The following is a 19669-nucleotide window of genomic DNA, read 5'->3' as shown; positions in this document are numbered from 1 at the left end:
CTCATACAGACCAACCTCCCAGGGCAAATACCTCAAGAGAATAGAATCTGCATGTGAATAGCTGGGAGTTCTATTATCCAAATGGAATAAAATGAAGAATGAGCAGATTACCTCATTGTCCTCCTTTTAGAATAGATTTTTACCCTTGAACAGTTAAATGATAGAATTCTAAAACAAAGAGAAAGTAATCCTATTCTACTAATTTAAATGCTACCCTTCGTGAAGCCTCTCCTGGCTCCCTGCCAACCATACCTCTTTTCTCCTGGGCTAAAATCCCACAAGCTGCAAACTAGGAAGGCAGTTGAATGTTTCATTTGTCTGACAGTTATTGTGAGATCTAAGAGAGCATTCTAATAGAAGGTAACAAGTATTTTCTGCTTAGTAAGTTTACATGCTTTATCTCATTTTATCTTCATGGTAACTCTATGAGGTAGTTACTATTATCCCTGGTATTTCACTGTTTCACAGTTAAGAAAATTGAGTATCAGAGAGGTAAAGTAATTTGTCCATGGTCTTGTAACTAAGTGGCAGATTAAGATTTAAATCCATATCACAGTCTGGGTTTTAATCACTAGGAGATATATATCTGGGTTTATATATCATACTGCTCTATAAGTGGTAGGGAACATTTTCTACAGATATGTATGGACTATATTGTAGCTATTTACATGCCTTGATTGCTTTTTGAGAAAGGTTTAAGTTTCTCAAAATTATGAGAGATTTTTTAAAAATTATGAGGGTAAAAAATCCTCATAAACGACTATAAGAAAATCCTACTCTTTTTTCTGCCTACTTTTACTTGACCCTAAAGGTCAAGAGGGTTGGTTTCCTTAAAAATGTAAAAGTTGAGGATATTTTACTTTCTGTATCCATAGTTATATTATTTGTATATAATAAAAGATAATTTCCCTTTTTAAAATTGTTTAGTATTTTACTAATTAAGATATTTACCACATCCCTTAATGAAATTTTTCAGTTCAAATATGAGTTTACTGATTTTTCATTAACAAATATGATTATTTGGGGATTGGAAAACAGTTGTGCATCTTATGAAGCTTAATCGAAGAATACTGATTAACTGACCATACCATGTGTTAGTTTAGTTTTGAAACAACTAGAATGCTCATATGATGCTGGTGGTGATGTCAAGTGGGCAATCACTTTAGAAACTAGTTTGATGGCTTTAAGTCAAATATACAGCTACCATACGACTCAGAAATTCCATTATTTACCCAGGAGAAATAAAAGCATGTATTCATAAAAAGTATTCATAGCAACTTTATTAATAATATCCCGTAAGTCGAAGCAATCCACATGTCTATCAATAAGTTATTGGATAAATAAATTGTGGTATAATTCTACAATGAAATGCTTCTTAACAAGAGAAAAGGAATAAATTACTGATACAAGCAGTAGCTTGAATGAGTCCCAAAGGCCTGCTATGTAAAAGAAGCCAGACACAAGAGTACATACACTAATCTATTGTGACAGAAATCTTATCAGTGGTTGTCTGGGATGAAGGTGAGGAGGGTGAGAACCAAAGAGTACTAGAACACTTCTAAGGGTAATGGAAATGTTCTTTGTCTTGATTGAAGTTGTAGTTACAGGAGTATACATATTTGTCAAAATACATCAAACTGTATACTTTAAAAGATTATATTTTATAGTATACAAATATACCTTACTAAAGTGAATTTAAAATAACTGATTACAATTATGAAAATGAACTTAAATAAAAATTCTGCAATTGATTTTGAGCCAAATCCACAGAGCAGGAATATAATAAATGATATCTTTATATCATAAATAAATTAAGCCAGATATAAATGCCAGAATTTATATGATTTCTTTCCTTGGTAAAATTACCATCTTCAATGTGTTTTTCAAACCTGAATTACCTTGAATTTCCATCTCTCTTTCTTTTTTAAAACCTAGAATGGTCAATTGGAGTGCGTACGCTGGATGGTGAGTGAAACAGAAGCCATCGCAGAACTGAGTTGTTCTAAGGATTTTCCAAGCCTTATTCATTACGCAGGTTGCTATGGCCAGGTATGAAGGAGTTTTTTAAGTATCTTCCCTTTGTGTACCATATAATCTTCCTACTTTTTTATTATTAGTCCATCAAAATCCAAACATAAGAAATCATAGAAAATGTATCCAAAGGTATATAACCAATGATATTTGTTGCTGTTTTCTTTTTAATGAAAAAATAGTTTACAACAGCCTAAATGAATATTCCATGACAGATGGTGGGTAATGAAGCTGCAGCCATTGATGACATTTTATGGGAAAATGTTCATTATATAGTACTAAACAAATATGTATGATACAAAACTGGTCCTATAATTTAGCACCAACTTTAAATTTTGGAGATAAAGAGAAATAGAAAATAATACTAAAAAGAAATATATCACAACATGTTTATAGTAGTTATCACTCAGAGGAGAAGTACAAGTGGCTTCGATTTTCTATTTTTTTTAATTTTTCAGTATTTTCCAAATTTTTTACAATAAACACATTTAACATTTATCAAAAGGAACAATGATACATTTCTTGAACCCAAAGTTAAAAGGAAAATCTTTATAAGGTATTAATCAAGGCAGTCTCACTCAAAGATGAATAAGCGCACTAACTAGATGGCTCTCCGTTGCAATCAATTTTGGCATTAGGAAATCCCAACATTAATTCGTGTACACAGATCACAATCCAGTGTTTGCAGTAAAAAAGAAAAATTACTACCTCCCTTTGGAGAATGTGACTGTGAATTATCTTTTTTAAAAATTGGAAGCACAAAATAACAATCTCAGTCTTAAAAATAATAGTACTGGCCAGGCGCGGTGGCTCAAGCCTGTAATCCCAGCACTTTGGGAGGCCGAGACGGGCGGATCGCGAGGTCAGGAGATCGAGACCATCCTGGCTAACATGGTGAAACCCCGTCTCTACTAAAAATATACAAAAAACTAGCCGGGCGAGGTGACGGGCGCCTGTAGTCCCAGCTACTCACTCGGGAGACTGAGGCAGGAGAATGGCGTCAACCTGGGAGGCGGAGCTTGCAGTGAGCTGAGATCCGGCCACTGCACTCCAGCCTGGGCGACAGAGCGAGACTCAGTCTCAAAAAATAATAATAATAATAATAGTACTGTGTTAAATAGATTTAATTGTATTTGTGGCAAAGAAAATTGCTTCTCATGCATTTAACTGTATTCCCTTTGGCTTCATAAAGTTTCCCAGTAGAAGTAAACTGCAGCATTGTCAACAAGAGATTATGCTTTTTCAAGTATGACAATCTCAAGTTCAAAAAGTAGACAACACTATTACCACAGTCTTTCTTTAGCGGGAATCATCCTTAGGGATAGTTTATTTTGTGCTGTGGTAACTTCTACTAATGTGTGTGTGTGTGTGTGTGTAATATGTATTACATAAAAACATGTTTTTATATGCTATATATACACATGTAAAATGTTTCCTATGTGTGCCAGGCACCATGCCGTTGGATTTTGTGTACATTATCTGATTTATTCCTCAAAACAACCCTGTGAGAGCTTGTTGTGTTTATCCCCATTCCACAGATGAGGAGTCTGAAGAAAGAGAGTTACATGACTTGCACATGGTCTAATGGCTAGTAAGAGCAAAGACTAGATTTCAACTCAGGTTCTCTCACTTCAGGGCCAGATTCTGTTTTGTCCCCATTTGTATAGAAAATGTATGCAAATTGTTTGTAGAGGCACTGATACAGCTGAAGAAGACTTTTTTTTTTTGCAGTTTCATCTAACAATACATTATAATACTTGGAGTACTTCACACTACTCACTGAAGAAATTTGCAACTGTACCAAATTTATGAAATGGAGAAAGGAGCAGGCCCAACATTAAAATTTGTAAAAGTCACCGTCTTTGAAATATTATACTTTGTGTTCTTTGTGCATTGTACTTCCTAGTTCCCATCCACAGTGTCCTGAAAACAATGATTAGTGGTTAATAAGGCATGATGTAAGGATGCCATTTTTTGCTTATGCAGACGTTCCCCAACTTAAAATGGTTCAACTTACGATTTTTCGACTTTACAGTGGTGTGAAAGAGATGTACAGTCAGTAGAAACCATACGTCAGGTTTGAATTTTGATCATTTCCCAGGCTAGTGATATACAGTACGATACTCTTGTGATGCTAGGCCATGGCAGCCACAGCTCCCAACAACCACGTGATCACAAGGGTAAACAACCAATACCCTACAGTGTATTAAATGCATTTTCTACTTAACAATGTTTTCAACTTAGGATGGGTTTATCGGGTCATAACCCCATTGTAAGTCAAAGAACATCTATACTGGCAAAGAAGAGAATAGGATTTTCAAATGATCAGAAGAATTGGATCAATACTCATCTTCCTAATCATTTTGAGTCTAAAACAGAGTTTTATTTAATTGTGTGAATAGTTATTTCATGTCCCTGATTTCATTTGCTTATATTAAAACCTAAAAAGGAATTGTAAGTATCAGTGGAAAGGCTGCCTGCACTTTTGGTAGAGCTTGCCAAAGAAAAGGAGGAAAGAATTACATGGCTGTTCTGAGACTCTAAGTAAATAATCGGGCATTCGGCATTCTTTGTCTTGCGAAATGTTGATTACATATGCCAGTTTCTTTATTCAGCTCTCACAGCAGGTTTCTCATAATTTTAAAGCTATTGGGACTGAACAAAATAAAGTGCCCTTTTTCTGGGACTGGTTGGGTCACAGTGTGACTGACTTGGTGGGACTAGAGGAAAATATGGAAATTGGTGACCTGTTTGAAGAGCTGTGTCAAACGTTTGCTTCACTCTAGTATCAATACTCAGGTTGTTATTTCCAGATGATATGCATTTTTATGACCTAAGATACAGCTCTGAGGGGGGCAGTCCAGCAGTGCCCTTAGGAGATCATTCTTACCCAACTGAAAAATGTAGAAGCCCATTAGAACTGCAAATGCTGTCCAGCCATCCTACATCCGCCACAGCCACTTATGTAACAGATAACCTGTGGAGATGCTGAACTTGGAACCGTTACAAGCCTAATATTTTCACAAGGAAGACTGTTATTGAACAGTTTTCTAATGGATTCAGCACATGCAAGTTTTTCTACATCCAGCAGGCATTTGAGTGTGTCCCGGCTTTGTTTCTTCAGTAAATGCCCCTGGAAAGGATAGCACAGAGGAAAATTCCTCTCTTGGTTTATTTTAGTTGCTCTCTGCCCTTCATATAGATTCCTAAGGAATGGGCTCCACGTGACTCCCAATTTGTGTCCTTTTTCTTGTAAAAATTACCTTTAAAGACTCTAGTACCGCAGGGTAGCCAACAGTTTTTAGTGGTCTCCTGGAGTGATAGATCCCTGGGTGATAGGAATTGATTTTCTTCATCTTGACACATGAAGTCTCAGAGGGTGCAATTATTTCATTGCCTGATTGTACCTAGCAGAACTAGCCACAGGGAATGTGAAGGTGGAAGCCTCAGGGACACCCGAGAACCAAGCAGGGAGTATCCTCAGATAGGCCTGCTTTGCTGGCCCTTGAGGAAGATGTTGCTGGCAAAACAATTGAGATGGAATTATCTCAATTCAAAGCTTCTGCCTGTGTAACTTGGGCTGTTTTATTCAAACGTGAAGGTTCAGGTTTTCTCTTCCAGGCTCTTCCAGCACAGCTTCCTGCCCTCCACTGCTTGGGAGCCTCTGCCTACTCTGCGTTGGTCATTAGTCCAGTGGACTCTGTGTTACTTTCAACATCAAACCTGTGATTCCTTTTGTTTCTGAATCATTCATGTGACTTTTAGTCAGGAGATTCTTCCACAAAAACAATCTGCATCATGGCATTGAACATTTACTAAGAGCACCTTTGCCTACACTGTATTTATTATTCTGTACTTTAAATGTTTGCCCTAATACAGATTTTTTTTTAAGGGCACTTTTTGAAAAAAGAAAAGGCTCAGCAGTTCTTGCAAATGGTCATGAGCAGTGGTAGACATGCTGGTGATGGGGGTGTTCCCACAGGCTATATTATTGTTGTTTTTCCACAATTTACTTTAAAAAGGAAAAATATTCCCCTGCCTTTATTGTTTTACTGTCATAGGGAAGTCGACAGTACTGAAAATGCTGCGATTGCAGATGAAAGCAAAATAGAAAAGTCTTTGATTAGCACACATGCATCTGCTCTCCAAGTTCTGATCTTGACAAAGCATAACTGACAAGGAGCCCCACAAACCCACAGACTGACAGGCAGTTAACTCTGATTTATTTGACTCAAGGGGCACAAAGGGAGCATGTCCTTTACAGGGTGAGGGGTCATAAGGGAATGCGCAATTGTGGATATCCATACTCAAAAGACAGAAAACAGTGTCATGAAGAACATTGGTTCATATGGCAAACTCTCCATTGTCATCATAACCTTACCACTTACTAGTTCAATGGGTTAGATATTTTAGTTGTTTCTTTTTTTTTTTTTTTTTTTAAGAGAGAAAATAAAAGAATAGATCTCCCTGGACCTCAGTTTCTTCATCTGTAAAGTGGAAATAATAGAACCTTCCTCACAGTGTTAATCTGAGGACTAAGTGAGAAAAGCCACATTGCCCAATCCATACTAAGCACTAGGTGAATGTTGGCTGTAATGACTATTGAATCTCCTCCAACTTACTGTTTTTATCCCTATCAGTATTATTCAGTTTACTTATTTTACCATTAGTAATGTATAGGAGAAACTTGCAAAGGAAGGCCATAACTTATTTAATCAATTCTTAGATGCACTTTATTTCACATTTACCATCTTTTGATTCTACATATATGTTACAATACATGATATTATAAAATTATTGCTTACCTTTATTTTTTACATTTTTACATCTCAAAAACTGGAATAAATCTTGTAATTGATGGCATATTAGATTTGATAATCTATGATCACAAAGCTAACTCCTTTAAAACATGGATTGCCACACACTATAGAGATTTTATTGATACCAGCAATAAACCTGTGACATACTTCTCAAGTACATTTTTTATTAGAATTTGTCCAGCAAATCTCATAAATCACATGAGATAATTGCCTCTTTAAACAACTTGCATTGCCCTTAGGAACACATAAAATACAACATTACAACAGGTTAGCAGAACAGCAGAAAATCCCCAGAAGAGGAAACTGCTGAGGAAAACTACATGAGAAGAGTTTTCAGTCAGTAGATGAAGGTTGAATGGATAGATGGATATGTGGGTAGACAATGAAATATAAGTTGGAGAGGCATTCTGGGAAACAAATGATACAGAAATCTTCATCCATGTGACTTCATTAGATATTCTCTGAAAGCAATACTTATGGGAAAATGGAGGTCTGAAGTTACATCCATCCTTTAACATCTCCTGCGTGTACATACACAGAGAGAACACACACTGAAGGGCTAAGAGGGGAGGGGGACACCATTACAAACGTATCTAATACACATTCACATTAACAAGCACCCTCTTAGCTGGAGAAAATAGCCGTATTTGTTTTGCCCTTCTTAGAAGGTATTTTCAGATAGCCACTTTGAATTGTAGAACTGTACATCTCCACAGGCATGGTCCCCAGAATCAGGGCAGGATTTGTCTGTGAGCAGATATTAAATATGCTTTTACCAAAACCAGAGACTCTAGCCATCTCCATGTTCCCCTCAAAAACCCTAAATGTTTGTTGCTAGAAGACAAGGTATATAGTCAACCCATCATTTGGGGGAGTACTTCTCTGCATCGTATAATGGAAGATTTTGGTTTCCATATCATATCTCAGTGGACGGGCCAATTGCACTTCTTATTTTAAATTCTTATGCTTATTCTTAAATTGTCCAACATAAAACCCAAGACTGGATTGGAGGTGCTAGGCAAAACCTGTCTTGTTCTGAACAATCAAATAATGGTTCTTTCTTTATGTAAGTCTTGCATGTTGAATTGGTTAGAATCTTTCATTGTAAGGAAGAAGAGTTATCCATGCCTTCATAAGAAGGGAAGTCAGGCTATTGTAGCAATATAGGTTGAACCTGACTTGGAGACCCCTCAGGGGCCAAGGTAACTTTTGGCTCACACAGATCATGTATGTCTTGTTCTCCCAGATTATCAAGTCCCTGAAAAGTCCAAGGTCTTAAACTCTCCCCCAGATTTCCACAATGGGAACATTCCCACTCTTATGAAGTGCAGTATTCCATTGCCTATAACCCCACTACTAAAACTAAAGCACTGTGATTTTAATAAAGGGCATGTTTTGTGCATGTGGAATAGACATACCCACCATAACATTGGGGCCTGAAAATATGGAATTACATCTAACAAGAAGATACATGTAGAACACTTCTCAATATCTTGAACTCCTCTGAGCTTTACTTGCTGAAGAAAGAAGTCTCTAGAATATCAAGGAATATAGCAGGTCCTTAAATTAACCTGATTTCTTTAAACATCATCTTCTTATAATGTTGATGAGAAGAAAAAAACAGTTCCCAGCCAGGGCCACTGTCTCTGTGAAGTTTGCTCATTCTCCACATCTCTGCGTGGGTTTTCTCCTGGTGCTCCAGTTTCTCCTCACGTCCCAAAGATGTGCACGTTAGGTGAATTGGTGTGTCTCAGTTGTCCTAGCATGAGTGAATGTGTGTGGGTGTGAGTGCACCCTGTGTTAGGATGGTGTCCTGTCCAGGAATCGTTCCTGCCTTGTGTTCTGAACTGCCAGGATGGACTCCAGCCACCCAAACCATGAACTGGAATGATCAGATAAATAATTATCTTACTTGTTTGTATTAGTCTTTCTTAAATGTATGTATAGCTCATATTTATTTCAGCGTTTCACTTTAGAAGTTTTTGGTCTTTATTTAGAAGTTTGGTGCTGTTTTTGTGACCAGAAATATGTCATAGGAACTAAAATGGTAAAATTAGTTTCATTATACTTCATTTTGCTTAAAGTCGCAATTTCCAAGAACTTGTCTATGCCATCACATGAGGACTTGCTCTATATCATTGTCCTCTCCCTCAGTTTTCTGACTTATAAAATAAGGCTTTTTGAATTGGATGATTCTTTAAAATCTCTCCCCTCCACATTTTTAGGAGTCCGTGATTTAATATCATGAAGCAAACCAAATCACAAGTTTGAGAATGACCCATTGAAGAGAATTTGTTCTGCCCATGGTGGGGCCATCTTTTTCACTGATAGAGGTACCTTACCCTGACCTCTTGCAGGCTCCATGTCTAGGCCATTAACCTCAACCAGTTGGTTATGTATTTTATCCTGAGATACTTCCATTCATCCAGATTTTTAAGGAGTTAAGATCGTATGGTATAATCATCTATGTCCAATTAAAAGTAATCCAGGGCCTGGCACGGTGGCTCACGCCTACAATCCCAGCACTTTCGGAGGCCTAGGCGGGCGGATCACAAGGTCAGGAGATGGAGACCACGGTGAAACCCCGTCTCTACTAAAAATACAAAAAATTAGCCAGGCGCGGTGGCGGGCGCCTGTAGTCCCAGCTACTCGGGAGGCTGAGGCAGGAGAATGGCTGGAACCCGGGAGGTGGAGCTTGCAGTGAGCCGAGATTGCGCCACTGCACTCCAGCCTGGGCTACAGAGCAAGACTCCGTCTCAAAAAAAAAAAAAAAAAAAAAAAAAAAAGTAATCCCGTATTTCTCCCCTACCTAATTAGAAAAAAACAAAGGAACTGCTTTTACCTTATGCAAATGAAACATCACCTGCTCTGGTCCAAACATTAGCTCCAATTTTCTCTAGGTTTGCCTTTGAAGAAGAGGGCTAAGCATAGCAGCATATTGTTATCCAACTTCTAACTCCCGGCCATAGCTCCAGGCTCTGCTTTTATCTCATTCTCTAGGGACCCTTGAGGGTTTCAGTTCCCACAAGGTCTGTCTGCTTTTGCAGTTAACACCCTGCTTTCTGGGGATGCCTTCTTAGAAGGTTGTAGGCACAGATTACATTGTTCTCATCATGCTTTTTACGGGTCTTACTCCCGGTGCTCATTTAGAAAAAGTGCGGTGCAAATGTTCAGTCTGTCCCTGATGTCAAGATACCTTCATAAACAGCGCCTGTTCCCCCACATAAGGGGTGAAACATTAAAGGATTTGGCTGTTTTTATCCCAACATTCCTTTAGCAGATTAGTTGGCATGTTCAGAAGATGAAGGCAAATTTAATCCAGAAAAGTATAAAAGTTCATGACCAGTCCGAGCAAATAACTGGAAAAAAAAAATCCTTTAAAAGGCTAAGAAGAAAGAAATTCAAGGTTATTTCAAACACATGATCATCTTTTTAAATGTCAAATTCCACCCACTAAACTTCATGCTGTTGTTTTTACCACTCTCATATTTTTTTAACTTTATATTTAATTCTTCTATTTTAAAACAGTGAAATCCCATCCCCCTGCTTTCTCCAAAGGCCAAGCATAACATGAAAATACCACAAAACACTCAGTGGGTAAAATGCAAACAGATTATGACAACACATACTGTGATTGCTTTATGTCTTTGCTTTTGAAAGGTTTGTGTTCCAAGTTTTTGGTTCTCTTCCTTTAACATGAGAAAAGAGAAATCTTTACCTTAAGACACCACCAACACTTGGTCAGAAAATCAAGAGGGTCCTGGTTTTATTTCAATGAATTTATTTTACACTTGGCAACTTAAGGTATTACCTGTTTTTTATAAGCCCATTGATTGCAAGAGGTATGGATTACAAAGGCATGGTTGAAGAATTATAAACTTAAAAGTATAAGCTAGTTCTCAGTAGTTCAAGGTTTTATGGTAACATCTTAAAGCCTACAGGCAGTATAACACAGCAGCAAGAACATTGCCTTGGGAGCCTTGGAATCAAAAGACATGGATTCTAGTTCCAACTTTGGATCTGTCTAGTTGTGTGCCTTGGACGAGGCACTCAATCTTACTGCAAACCTATTTTCCCATCTATAGAATAGATAAGTAAAATAAGAGCACTCCCAAGGGAACTTCCTGCTCTTAAAATTCTCTCTGTCATCCTCTTTAATTCATTTCAGTCAGAGATTCAAGGATTTTCAATTTACATCTGAATGAGAATTTTCTCTTGCTAGGGTAAACTTGGTTTTACCCAAGCTTCACAAATTAGAGTATTGTTTTCCTCTGTCTTTTTATCTGACTTCTCTGCAAGATATTACATGAATTCCAACTGTCTTTGTGTTTATAGGAAAAGATTCTTCTATGGCTTCTTCAGTTTATGCAAGAACAGGGCATCTCGTTGGATGAAGTAGACCAGGATGGCAACAGCGCTGTTCACGTAGCCTCACAGCATGGCTACCTTGGATGCATACAGGTACACAGGCCCTGCTATTTTGCAAAGAGAATTGAGTATATCAGATATTAAACAAAACATTAAAATTCTGTTCACTAGGAGAATGTCTGAATTAATTCACCTTTTGTATGGTCGTAGACAATAGGGAATTATTGCTCTATTTGTATTTCGAGAAGTCCACACAAATGTAGGCATAAATATCCCTAAGAGTTTCTCTTTCAGTGTCCCAGAGTGTTGAAAAGGACTTTTCCTGCTCCCTTATCACTGCTCTAAAACCCCAGTGCTGAGGATAATAGACATTAAATTTCCCCATGTTCTCAAGGCACCAGAGAAACCATTACCAGGCAGACATCTCTGTCTCTTACATGGCAGGCTGCTCTTCCACTCATTAGTAAATTTCACCCTTCCAGGTATTTGAAGAATAAGACAGATTTTTCAGGAATGGATTAGAATTCTTTGTGGTAGGGAGTTGTAGGCTAGAGAGACAATGCTGTGGTTCCCCCTTTCTCTGTAGTGGGACTGAGCTTCTCAAATGCATTCAAAAAGTCCAGAATTGGTGGGAGTGGATTCAGATATTGATCCTCTCAGCCCTTGGGCAGGCCACCCAGGGCATTGATTGCCCAACCACTGCACCCAACAGCGTCAAGTAGCCTTATCTTTTTACCCTAACTTGCCTTCTAAATATTGTCATGTTCATTGTATACAATGATGTCAAAAAGTTGGGGAGCTGAGCCACAGGAGAGGGGAAGAAGTCTCGTCCCCCTGCCCCGAGTCACATGAAGGGTGCTCCAAGAAAGCTCCCTAGAGAGTGTGGGGTTCCTATGGGAAGAAGAGATGGCATCTCATCCCTCAGCTGAATGTAGAGTTGCATGAAGCTGGGCCAAACCCGGAGCTGCTGTCCGAGTAGTGCATGGCGGGAAAGCCCACCAGGGGTCTGTCTCCAGGAGTCTGGAGTATATGTGAACATAAGACCCAATAGATCTTTCCACCTAGAAAATGTTGAACGCCTTCAGTGACAGAGCAAAAAGAGGGGATAGCTGAAGAAGGAGTAGCAGGTGGAAGAGGCATGACAATGTGAGGAACGGAAAGGCTTTGAATTGGAAACAAAGTCAAAGTTTAGACTTGTTCTAGAATATTATTTACAGACATAAATCATTATTACCAGAATCAGATCAATTATACCATTATCATTGAAAGTGACCCAAAATATGTGAATTTATTCCCATATCTATATGATATATAGGATAGGGAAATTGACAACATATAGTTGAAGGTCATGATTAGAGACAAGCCTTTTACCTCATCAAGTTCATACCGTTCAAAATATGTTGTGTGTATATAACATTTAATGTATTTTCTACCTTTAAGAAAGCAGCACTCTTTTTTTTTTTTTTTTTTGGCTTACACGTGTGTGCTGTAATGCAACAGGTACTTACTGAGGCCCTCCTGGGTGCAATATAGATGGTATCCAAAACAGAAAACTGAGAGATGAGAACCAGTTGCTCAGGAAGGTAGAGGAGACTTGGGAAATGACAGGAGAATATATGGGGAAATTATAAATATAAAAAGCAAGAGATTTATGAAAACAAAAGGCAGAGATAATAGCAGAAATTTCTCTGGAGTGCCTACTCACATGGAACTGCTGTTTGGAGAACTAACTTGGTAGGAAATAGTCCAGATAGCTGAAAGTTTTTCTATTATTGTTGGCAAAGCATGCATCTTCTAATTTAAGGCATCAAGATTTAAAAAGAGTGATATGAAATTGGAGAGTATAGGAGAGAAATTTAAATTCTTACCAGGTTCTGCAGAAATATTAAAGGAGTAACATTTTTTGTAAAGGAAATATGATTGAATAACCATTGAAAAATATGCTTTTCTATTTAACAGTCTTGAAACAAACTTTTAATCAGCTAAGAAATGACTAAAGCCAAAGAAAGCCAGCTGAATATCACTATGTGAGATTTTACTTATTTTTCTTTTTAATATGTGAAGAGAGACAGTCTTTCCTTTTAGAGCATTCATCACTCCACTTACCCACAAATGATAGTTTTGGCACTGGATATCATGGAAGTGGAAACTTGGATAATCTTGAAAGGGGGTCTGTCCACTGGGTGTGAAATTTAAAGAAAAAAATGATAAGAGACTGAGAGTGAGCAAGGGACTCTGTGAGGTGAGGGAAGGGACTGAGTAAGGAAAACAATGGAAAGAAAACTGCAGAGGTCAGGGTCAAAGGGGAGTAATAACACTGTGTGTTTATATTGCATCTCTTCAAGAGCTCTGAGGGCTCAATACTGACATGGTCTTTGTGACACTCCTGTGAGGTAGGTGGCAATGGCTTTGTGGTGAGTTGACCTTTCATGGTGAGTGATCATAAACCAAAAGGAAAACGAAGCTCCTTAATGACCTCTCAGTCTAAGTAGTCTAAAATTTTAAATACTACAACTATTGCTTAGGGGAACATACTGTCTACTACCCAAATTAACCCAGGTTTGCAATCTCATCATAATATTGTCAAAGAATCTATCGGATTGTAGTGGTTGATTAATATTGATGTAATAACTTTTTATGAAATCTAATAATATCACAGTATGGACACAAAACAGTTTGGATGTGGTTTTTTTATTTTTTGAATTATTAATTTCAACCATGCTCCATCAAATTTCTGTCTCACCACAACTAATGGTACCTTGGCCAGATTGCATAACTTTGTCCTTTCTTATGACTATTAAAATTTACTCCAAGCCACTTTAAAATCTCAGTCTTACTTCTGATTCAAAGCATTCTCCTTCCCACCCAGATTAGACTCAAGATTCAAGGGACTTGGAATGGGCGTGAGACATGCCCTTTTACACACCACTTTAGCTCCTATCCCCCTCTCTCTTCTGGGCTGTAGTGTCAAGGACAAGGAGGAGATATGAAGAGAAAAAGTCCAATGTCTATTTGCTTAACTGGGAAAGGCATGCAACCTCCCTGAAAGTTGTCCCTGCTTCTTTGGCTGGCTGTGGTCACTGATGCCCTCTGTGGCAACCTTCAGATGCTGACTCTCCAGTGAGTGCCACGGGTGGGGTCTTCAGAGGGCCCTGTGGAGCCCTCCCCTCCTCCCCCGTACAGTTCTCTCCACCTCTGGGATACCCTATTGCCAAACGTCGCCAGAGAACCCTCTCCTCATTAACAGGGTGATAAGAAGCTCACACAAAGCTTTCTTCTACAAAGCCTGCTCAATCCACAGACATGCCCTCACCATGGCACATCATGGGAGGGTGGGGGTTGCTTCACAGCCTCCCCACTCTCAGCCACATCATTTCTCTCCAGTTCTTTTTGTTCCTGATCAATGGGCTCAGCAACAAGTAAACAGGTGTTATTCCAAAACCAATTACCAGAGACCAAATCCAATTACTAGAGCCCAAGCAAATAAGAACAGGTAAGATTCCAGTCTTTCCCTCTTCCAGGCATCTCTGACTTGATGAGTAATGATTCTCTTGGAGCCCAACCATGGCAAGAGACAGAACTCCCCACCACAAAGACTGCGCTGCATGTCTCATAAAGGAGAGCACACTATGGACAGCCTCCTCCTCTCTTTCCCAGCCCTCTCCTTATGTAGGCTGCAGGTGGGCATTGGTAGTGGTAGAACCAGCTCTGCTATGTCATCATAGACTCTGAAGGGAAGTGTGTGATATCGACTACTGGAAGGCCCCAGAGGCTTTCTTCATACTATTCAACATTCTGTTACAGTCATTAAAAAATAGTGTGTACAGAGATGCCCTGATATACATGTCTCTTCATTTTCTGACAGACTTTGGTTGAATATGGAGCAAATGTCACCATGCAGAACCACGCGGGGGAAAAGCCTTCCCAGAGCGCCGAGCGGCAGGGGCACACCCTGTGCTCCAGGTACCTGGTGGTGGTGGAGACCTGCATGTCGCTGGCCTCTCAGGTGGTGAAGTTAACCAAGCAGCTAAAGGAGTAAGTGGCCTGTTGGTTCCATGAGAACCAAGTCTGACTCATTATTGTTGTACTTAGGCTTCAGCCCAGTCCTGTAGTGAGCACTCTTCTTTCCAGTTGTACAGGGAATTCCTGCATTCTCCTCTTCTGTTCTTCTTCCATCCGAAGTCCTTACAGCCAGACTTCATGCTGAAGATGCCATCTCTGCAGAGGCAAAATGATGTCTAAACAGTAAAATGTACAGCAAGTTCCCAAAGCAGGGAATTTAAGCCAGTGGGCAAGGAGAGAGAGCCTCTCTCCATGTTCACACCTCAGGGCCAGATTACAGAGCACCGGGAGTACTCACAGGCATCATCTCCAAACTTTTGTCCTTAATATTTGAGGAAATCATAAAGAACATGAGAGAGAGAAAAAGGCTAGAGATGGACCAGTTTCCCAGTTTTCTCAAAAAGGAAAAGGTGTGGGGGAAATTACAGATAAATAACTTGGTGACTATCACCAGCAAATTTCCTATAAAAATTAATCAGATGATTCATGAATCCTCAGAATAAAAAATAGTGCTCAGTCAGCATGTAGTTCCTTAAAACACTCCATGACTAACTACAGTCAGTTCTTTCCTTGATAAGATTATTAAACTGGTACCAGGGCATGTCTGGATATCAGGGGAGTATTTCTGGGAGATTGTCATAATATGCTTAGAGAAAGAGGTCCCAGATGAAAGGTCATCAGGTAGGTCTCCAGCAAGTTGAAGGACTAAGAAGTTAGCAGCTGCCTGAGGGGAACCAAGGTCAGCCCTTGAAAAGCTCACCCAGAGTCTTATCTTTAAGTTTTATACACACACACACACACACACACATTTATTTTTTTTCTGAATACAATTCATTTGAAAAAAGCCTTGGTTGGGTGAAAGACCTCGATTAACTATGATCCATGCAGCAATATGACAAGGCCTTGGACCCTCTGCCTCTTCTCTAAGCTTGGGGAAATCTCCCTTCTCTCTCTTCTTCCACTCTTCTGCTTTCGAGCTACAAGTCTCTGTGCCTCTCTACCCCTCCCCCTGTCAATACTAGAATAATTTCTTTAATGAGTTTATTACTTCTAGAAAAAATAAAATAAAATTTGAAACTTGAAAAAATGGGGTTACTGCCAAGCATCCTTTGCCTAGTTACACAAAACTTCCCTAGATTAGGTGAGCTAGGTAAACTTCAAGGTCTCAAAGTAATCACAGGGAAAATGCACACAAATGAATAACTCAGTAAGCTGTCTTCCCACAGTGAACACACTGTGCAAGTGCCTTTATGAACATGTATAGATATTTCAAAAAACAAGTTCCTAGAAAAGGAATTGCTAGAGCAAAAGGCATACATATTTAAAATGTGGATAGATGTTAACTAATCTTTCCAAAAATGCTATACTAATGTCCACTCCCTCTAGTAATGTATGGACATATCCATAAAGAGGAACTTTAAAATGATCCAATGGAATGTTTTTTCTAAAGGTTCATACTCAGAGAAGGGATCACAAAACATTCTCCTTCTTCTTCATAGCATGGAATCTACAAAACTTTCATGAGCTACAATCACTGTTTTACTGGTGAACTGCTCAAAGTCTTGGCTGCTTTCTCAGTTGGTGATCCTGGGATAAAGTACACATATGTACTAGTAGACTGTAGTCCTTCAGTTGTCTCCAGAGCAGAATGCTGTGGACAGCTATAGTTGGGCCAATGACAAGATGAACTAAGAGAGACTATATTGTATACCCTAGTCTTTTACCTACTATATATCTCAGTGAAGCTGGCAAAACTAGAAATGAATGGTACAGCCACAGTACACTGTGCCCTTTAGGCTCCCAGACACCAATAACATAGACAAGGACAGGAGAGAGGATGGAAAACACTAGTCTTCCCAGTCCAAAATTCTGGGAGAAGATAGCCTTGAGTGCCTTTTCCAACCTTCGGCAACTCCTCAGAGTTAATAAACATAGTTAATAATTAGAAATGGCAACCTTCAGCTCTACTGAAGGGCTAATCAACAAGTCTAGGTATTATGGGTGTCCCCCTCAAAAAAGTATGTTAGAATGTGACCTTATTTGGAGACAGCACCTTTACAGAAGTTACCAAGTTACAGTGAGTTCATCAGGATGAGTCCTACTCTGACTAGAGTCTTTATAATAGGAGAATATTTAGACACAGATATGCACACGGGGAGAATACCCGTAAACATGAAGGCAGGGATCAGGATGGTGCATCTGCAAGCCAAGGAATGCCAAAGACTGCCAGCAAACCATTAGAAGCTAGGAGAGAAGCAAGGAACAGCTTCTCCTCACAGCGTTCAGAGGGAGCCAACCTGGCTGGCACCATGATCTCAGACGTCCAGCCTCCAGAGCTGTGCGATAATAAACTTCTGTTGTCTAAGCCACCCAGTTTGTGGTACTTCTTACAGCAGCCCTATCAAACTAATACAGTGGCCATATGCCCATATATTTTCTTTTCTACAATTAGAAAATATATGATGAGTTCTTCCTGAGAGCTTTTATAGAATCCAGAGAGAGTAGTCTTCCTTCTCCATTCATACGTGGGATTCAAGTCAGTCAACCCAATTACCCCAAAATATTTTTCTTGACTATGTTGTAATTCACTTTAAGACACATAATAAACCCTTTAAAAGCAAACTCTAATCTTTCTTCATCTGTTTTATCCCCTCAATAAATATTTTTCTTAAAAACATGTGACATGCAATACCAGCTAGCAAAGTGGGAAAAGTAGAATGTTTTTATGTATTTTTAGTTTTTATTTTCATTAGACCAGAATCAGCAAATTATAGACTGTGGACCAAATCCAGCCCATCAGCTGTTTTCATAAATAAAATGTTATTGGAACACAGCCACTCACATTCATTTGTCTATCATGTAGGACTGATTTCATGCTGCAAAGGCAGAGCTGAGAAGTTGTGGTACAATTGTATCACAACTGTGTTTAGCTCACAGCCTAAAATATTTACTATTTGGCCCTTTAAGAAAACGTTTGCTTGCTGGTTCCCACATTAGGCAATTACATATCAGTAGGTGAGTCTGGAAGAATGAATCAGATAAAATGAGTTCACAGACTTCTCTGGTCTTAGTGATGAAATGTTTGGACTAAAACTGACGGCTTCTGAGAAAAACAAAGAAAGTGCTTGGGGCTTATATAAGGGTATTAGCAGAATCCCATCTCACAGAATTAGATTTAGGCAGCTAATGGTTGCTGAGTATACACAGTGACACTCAACAAAGAGAACATTGGGCTTCTTCCACCCAATATCTAAAGTACAGCAGTCATTTTAAGAACATTGATGATATATTTATTTAATATATTTATGTATTTAATTATTTTTAATATTTTAAAGCAAATATTAAAATATTACTAATAATTAAATATTTAATATTTAATATTTTAAATATTTAATTCTTTTTCCATTGCTCTGTAACAAATTATCACAAGATTAGTGGCTTAAAACAGCATAAAATTTATCTTACAGGAATGTGGGTCAAGTCAAACTAGGCAGGACACATCTGTAGTCCCCGCTACTTGGGAAGCTGAAGTGGGAGGATCACTTGAGTCAGGGGTTCAAGTCCAGCCTGAGCAGCATTGCAAGACCCTATCTCTGAAATATTTTTAATTAAGAAAATCTTTCATTAAAACAATTTAGAAAAGTAAATATAACATTTTGAAGTGTATCTTCCATATTTTTCTATATTTTATATATATATATATAATATGCACATGTAGGAAATGGAGAGTTCGTTTTCTTAAAAATGATGTTATAGATGCTCCTAAATTTACCATGGGTTTACATTCCAATAAACACATCACAAATTGAAAATATCACAAGGTTAAAATGCATTTAATACACCTAAGCTGTAGAACATCATAGCCTAGCCTAGCCTACCTTAAGTGTGCTCAGACCACTTACATTGGCCTACAGTTGAGCAAAATCATCTAACACAAATCGTACTTTATGATAAAGTGTTGAATATCCCATGTAATGTATTGACTGCTGCACTGAAAGTGAGAAAGAATGGCTGTATGGATGCTCGAAGTACAGTTTCTACTGAATCCGTATCACTTTCTCGTCATTGTAAATTTGAAAAATCACAAGTTAAAGTATAGTAAGTCAGAGATTATATACTGCAAATAGTATTTTGTAATTTTCTTTTTTGTTTAATGAAAGTATACTTCATATATACATATTTATATATAACTATGCTTTATATCTACATTATATAGACATAATTAGGAAAACTTTTTCTATGTCCATAGATACTCAAACATATTATCATTTTAATAGCTGTCATTGTAGAAACAATTATAATTTTGTTAACTCAGACTTACTGATAAGCATTTAGGTTACTTACAGTTTTTCATTAATATTGACAATAAATATCTTTTTGGGGTACTT

General features: G+C 38.3%; 1 protein-coding gene across 2 annotated transcripts in view; it reads left to right on the top strand.

Annotated features, from left to right (window-relative positions):
- Positions 1-19669, top strand: part of SNCAIP (synuclein alpha interacting protein) — a 147984-nt gene that overhangs the window by 113568 nt on the left and 14747 nt on the right. For both annotated transcript variants that reach the window (XM_010369153.2, XM_010369152.2), the window contains 3 exons: positions 1936-2049; positions 11187-11312; positions 15085-15254. In XM_010369153.2, the coding sequence (XP_010367455.2) occupies positions 1936-2049; positions 11187-11312; positions 15085-15254 (410 nt within the window). The remainder of the gene's footprint in view (positions 1-1935; positions 2050-11186; positions 11313-15084; positions 15255-19669) is intronic.

This window comes from Rhinopithecus roxellana, chromosome 3 (genome assembly GCF_007565055.1).
Source record: "Rhinopithecus roxellana isolate Shanxi Qingling chromosome 3, ASM756505v1, whole genome shotgun sequence".
NCBI classification, from domain to species: domain Eukaryota; kingdom Metazoa; phylum Chordata; class Mammalia; order Primates; family Cercopithecidae; genus Rhinopithecus; species Rhinopithecus roxellana.
Note: the sequence above shows the minus strand (reverse complement) of the source record. Positions and strands in the feature narration are given on the sequence as shown.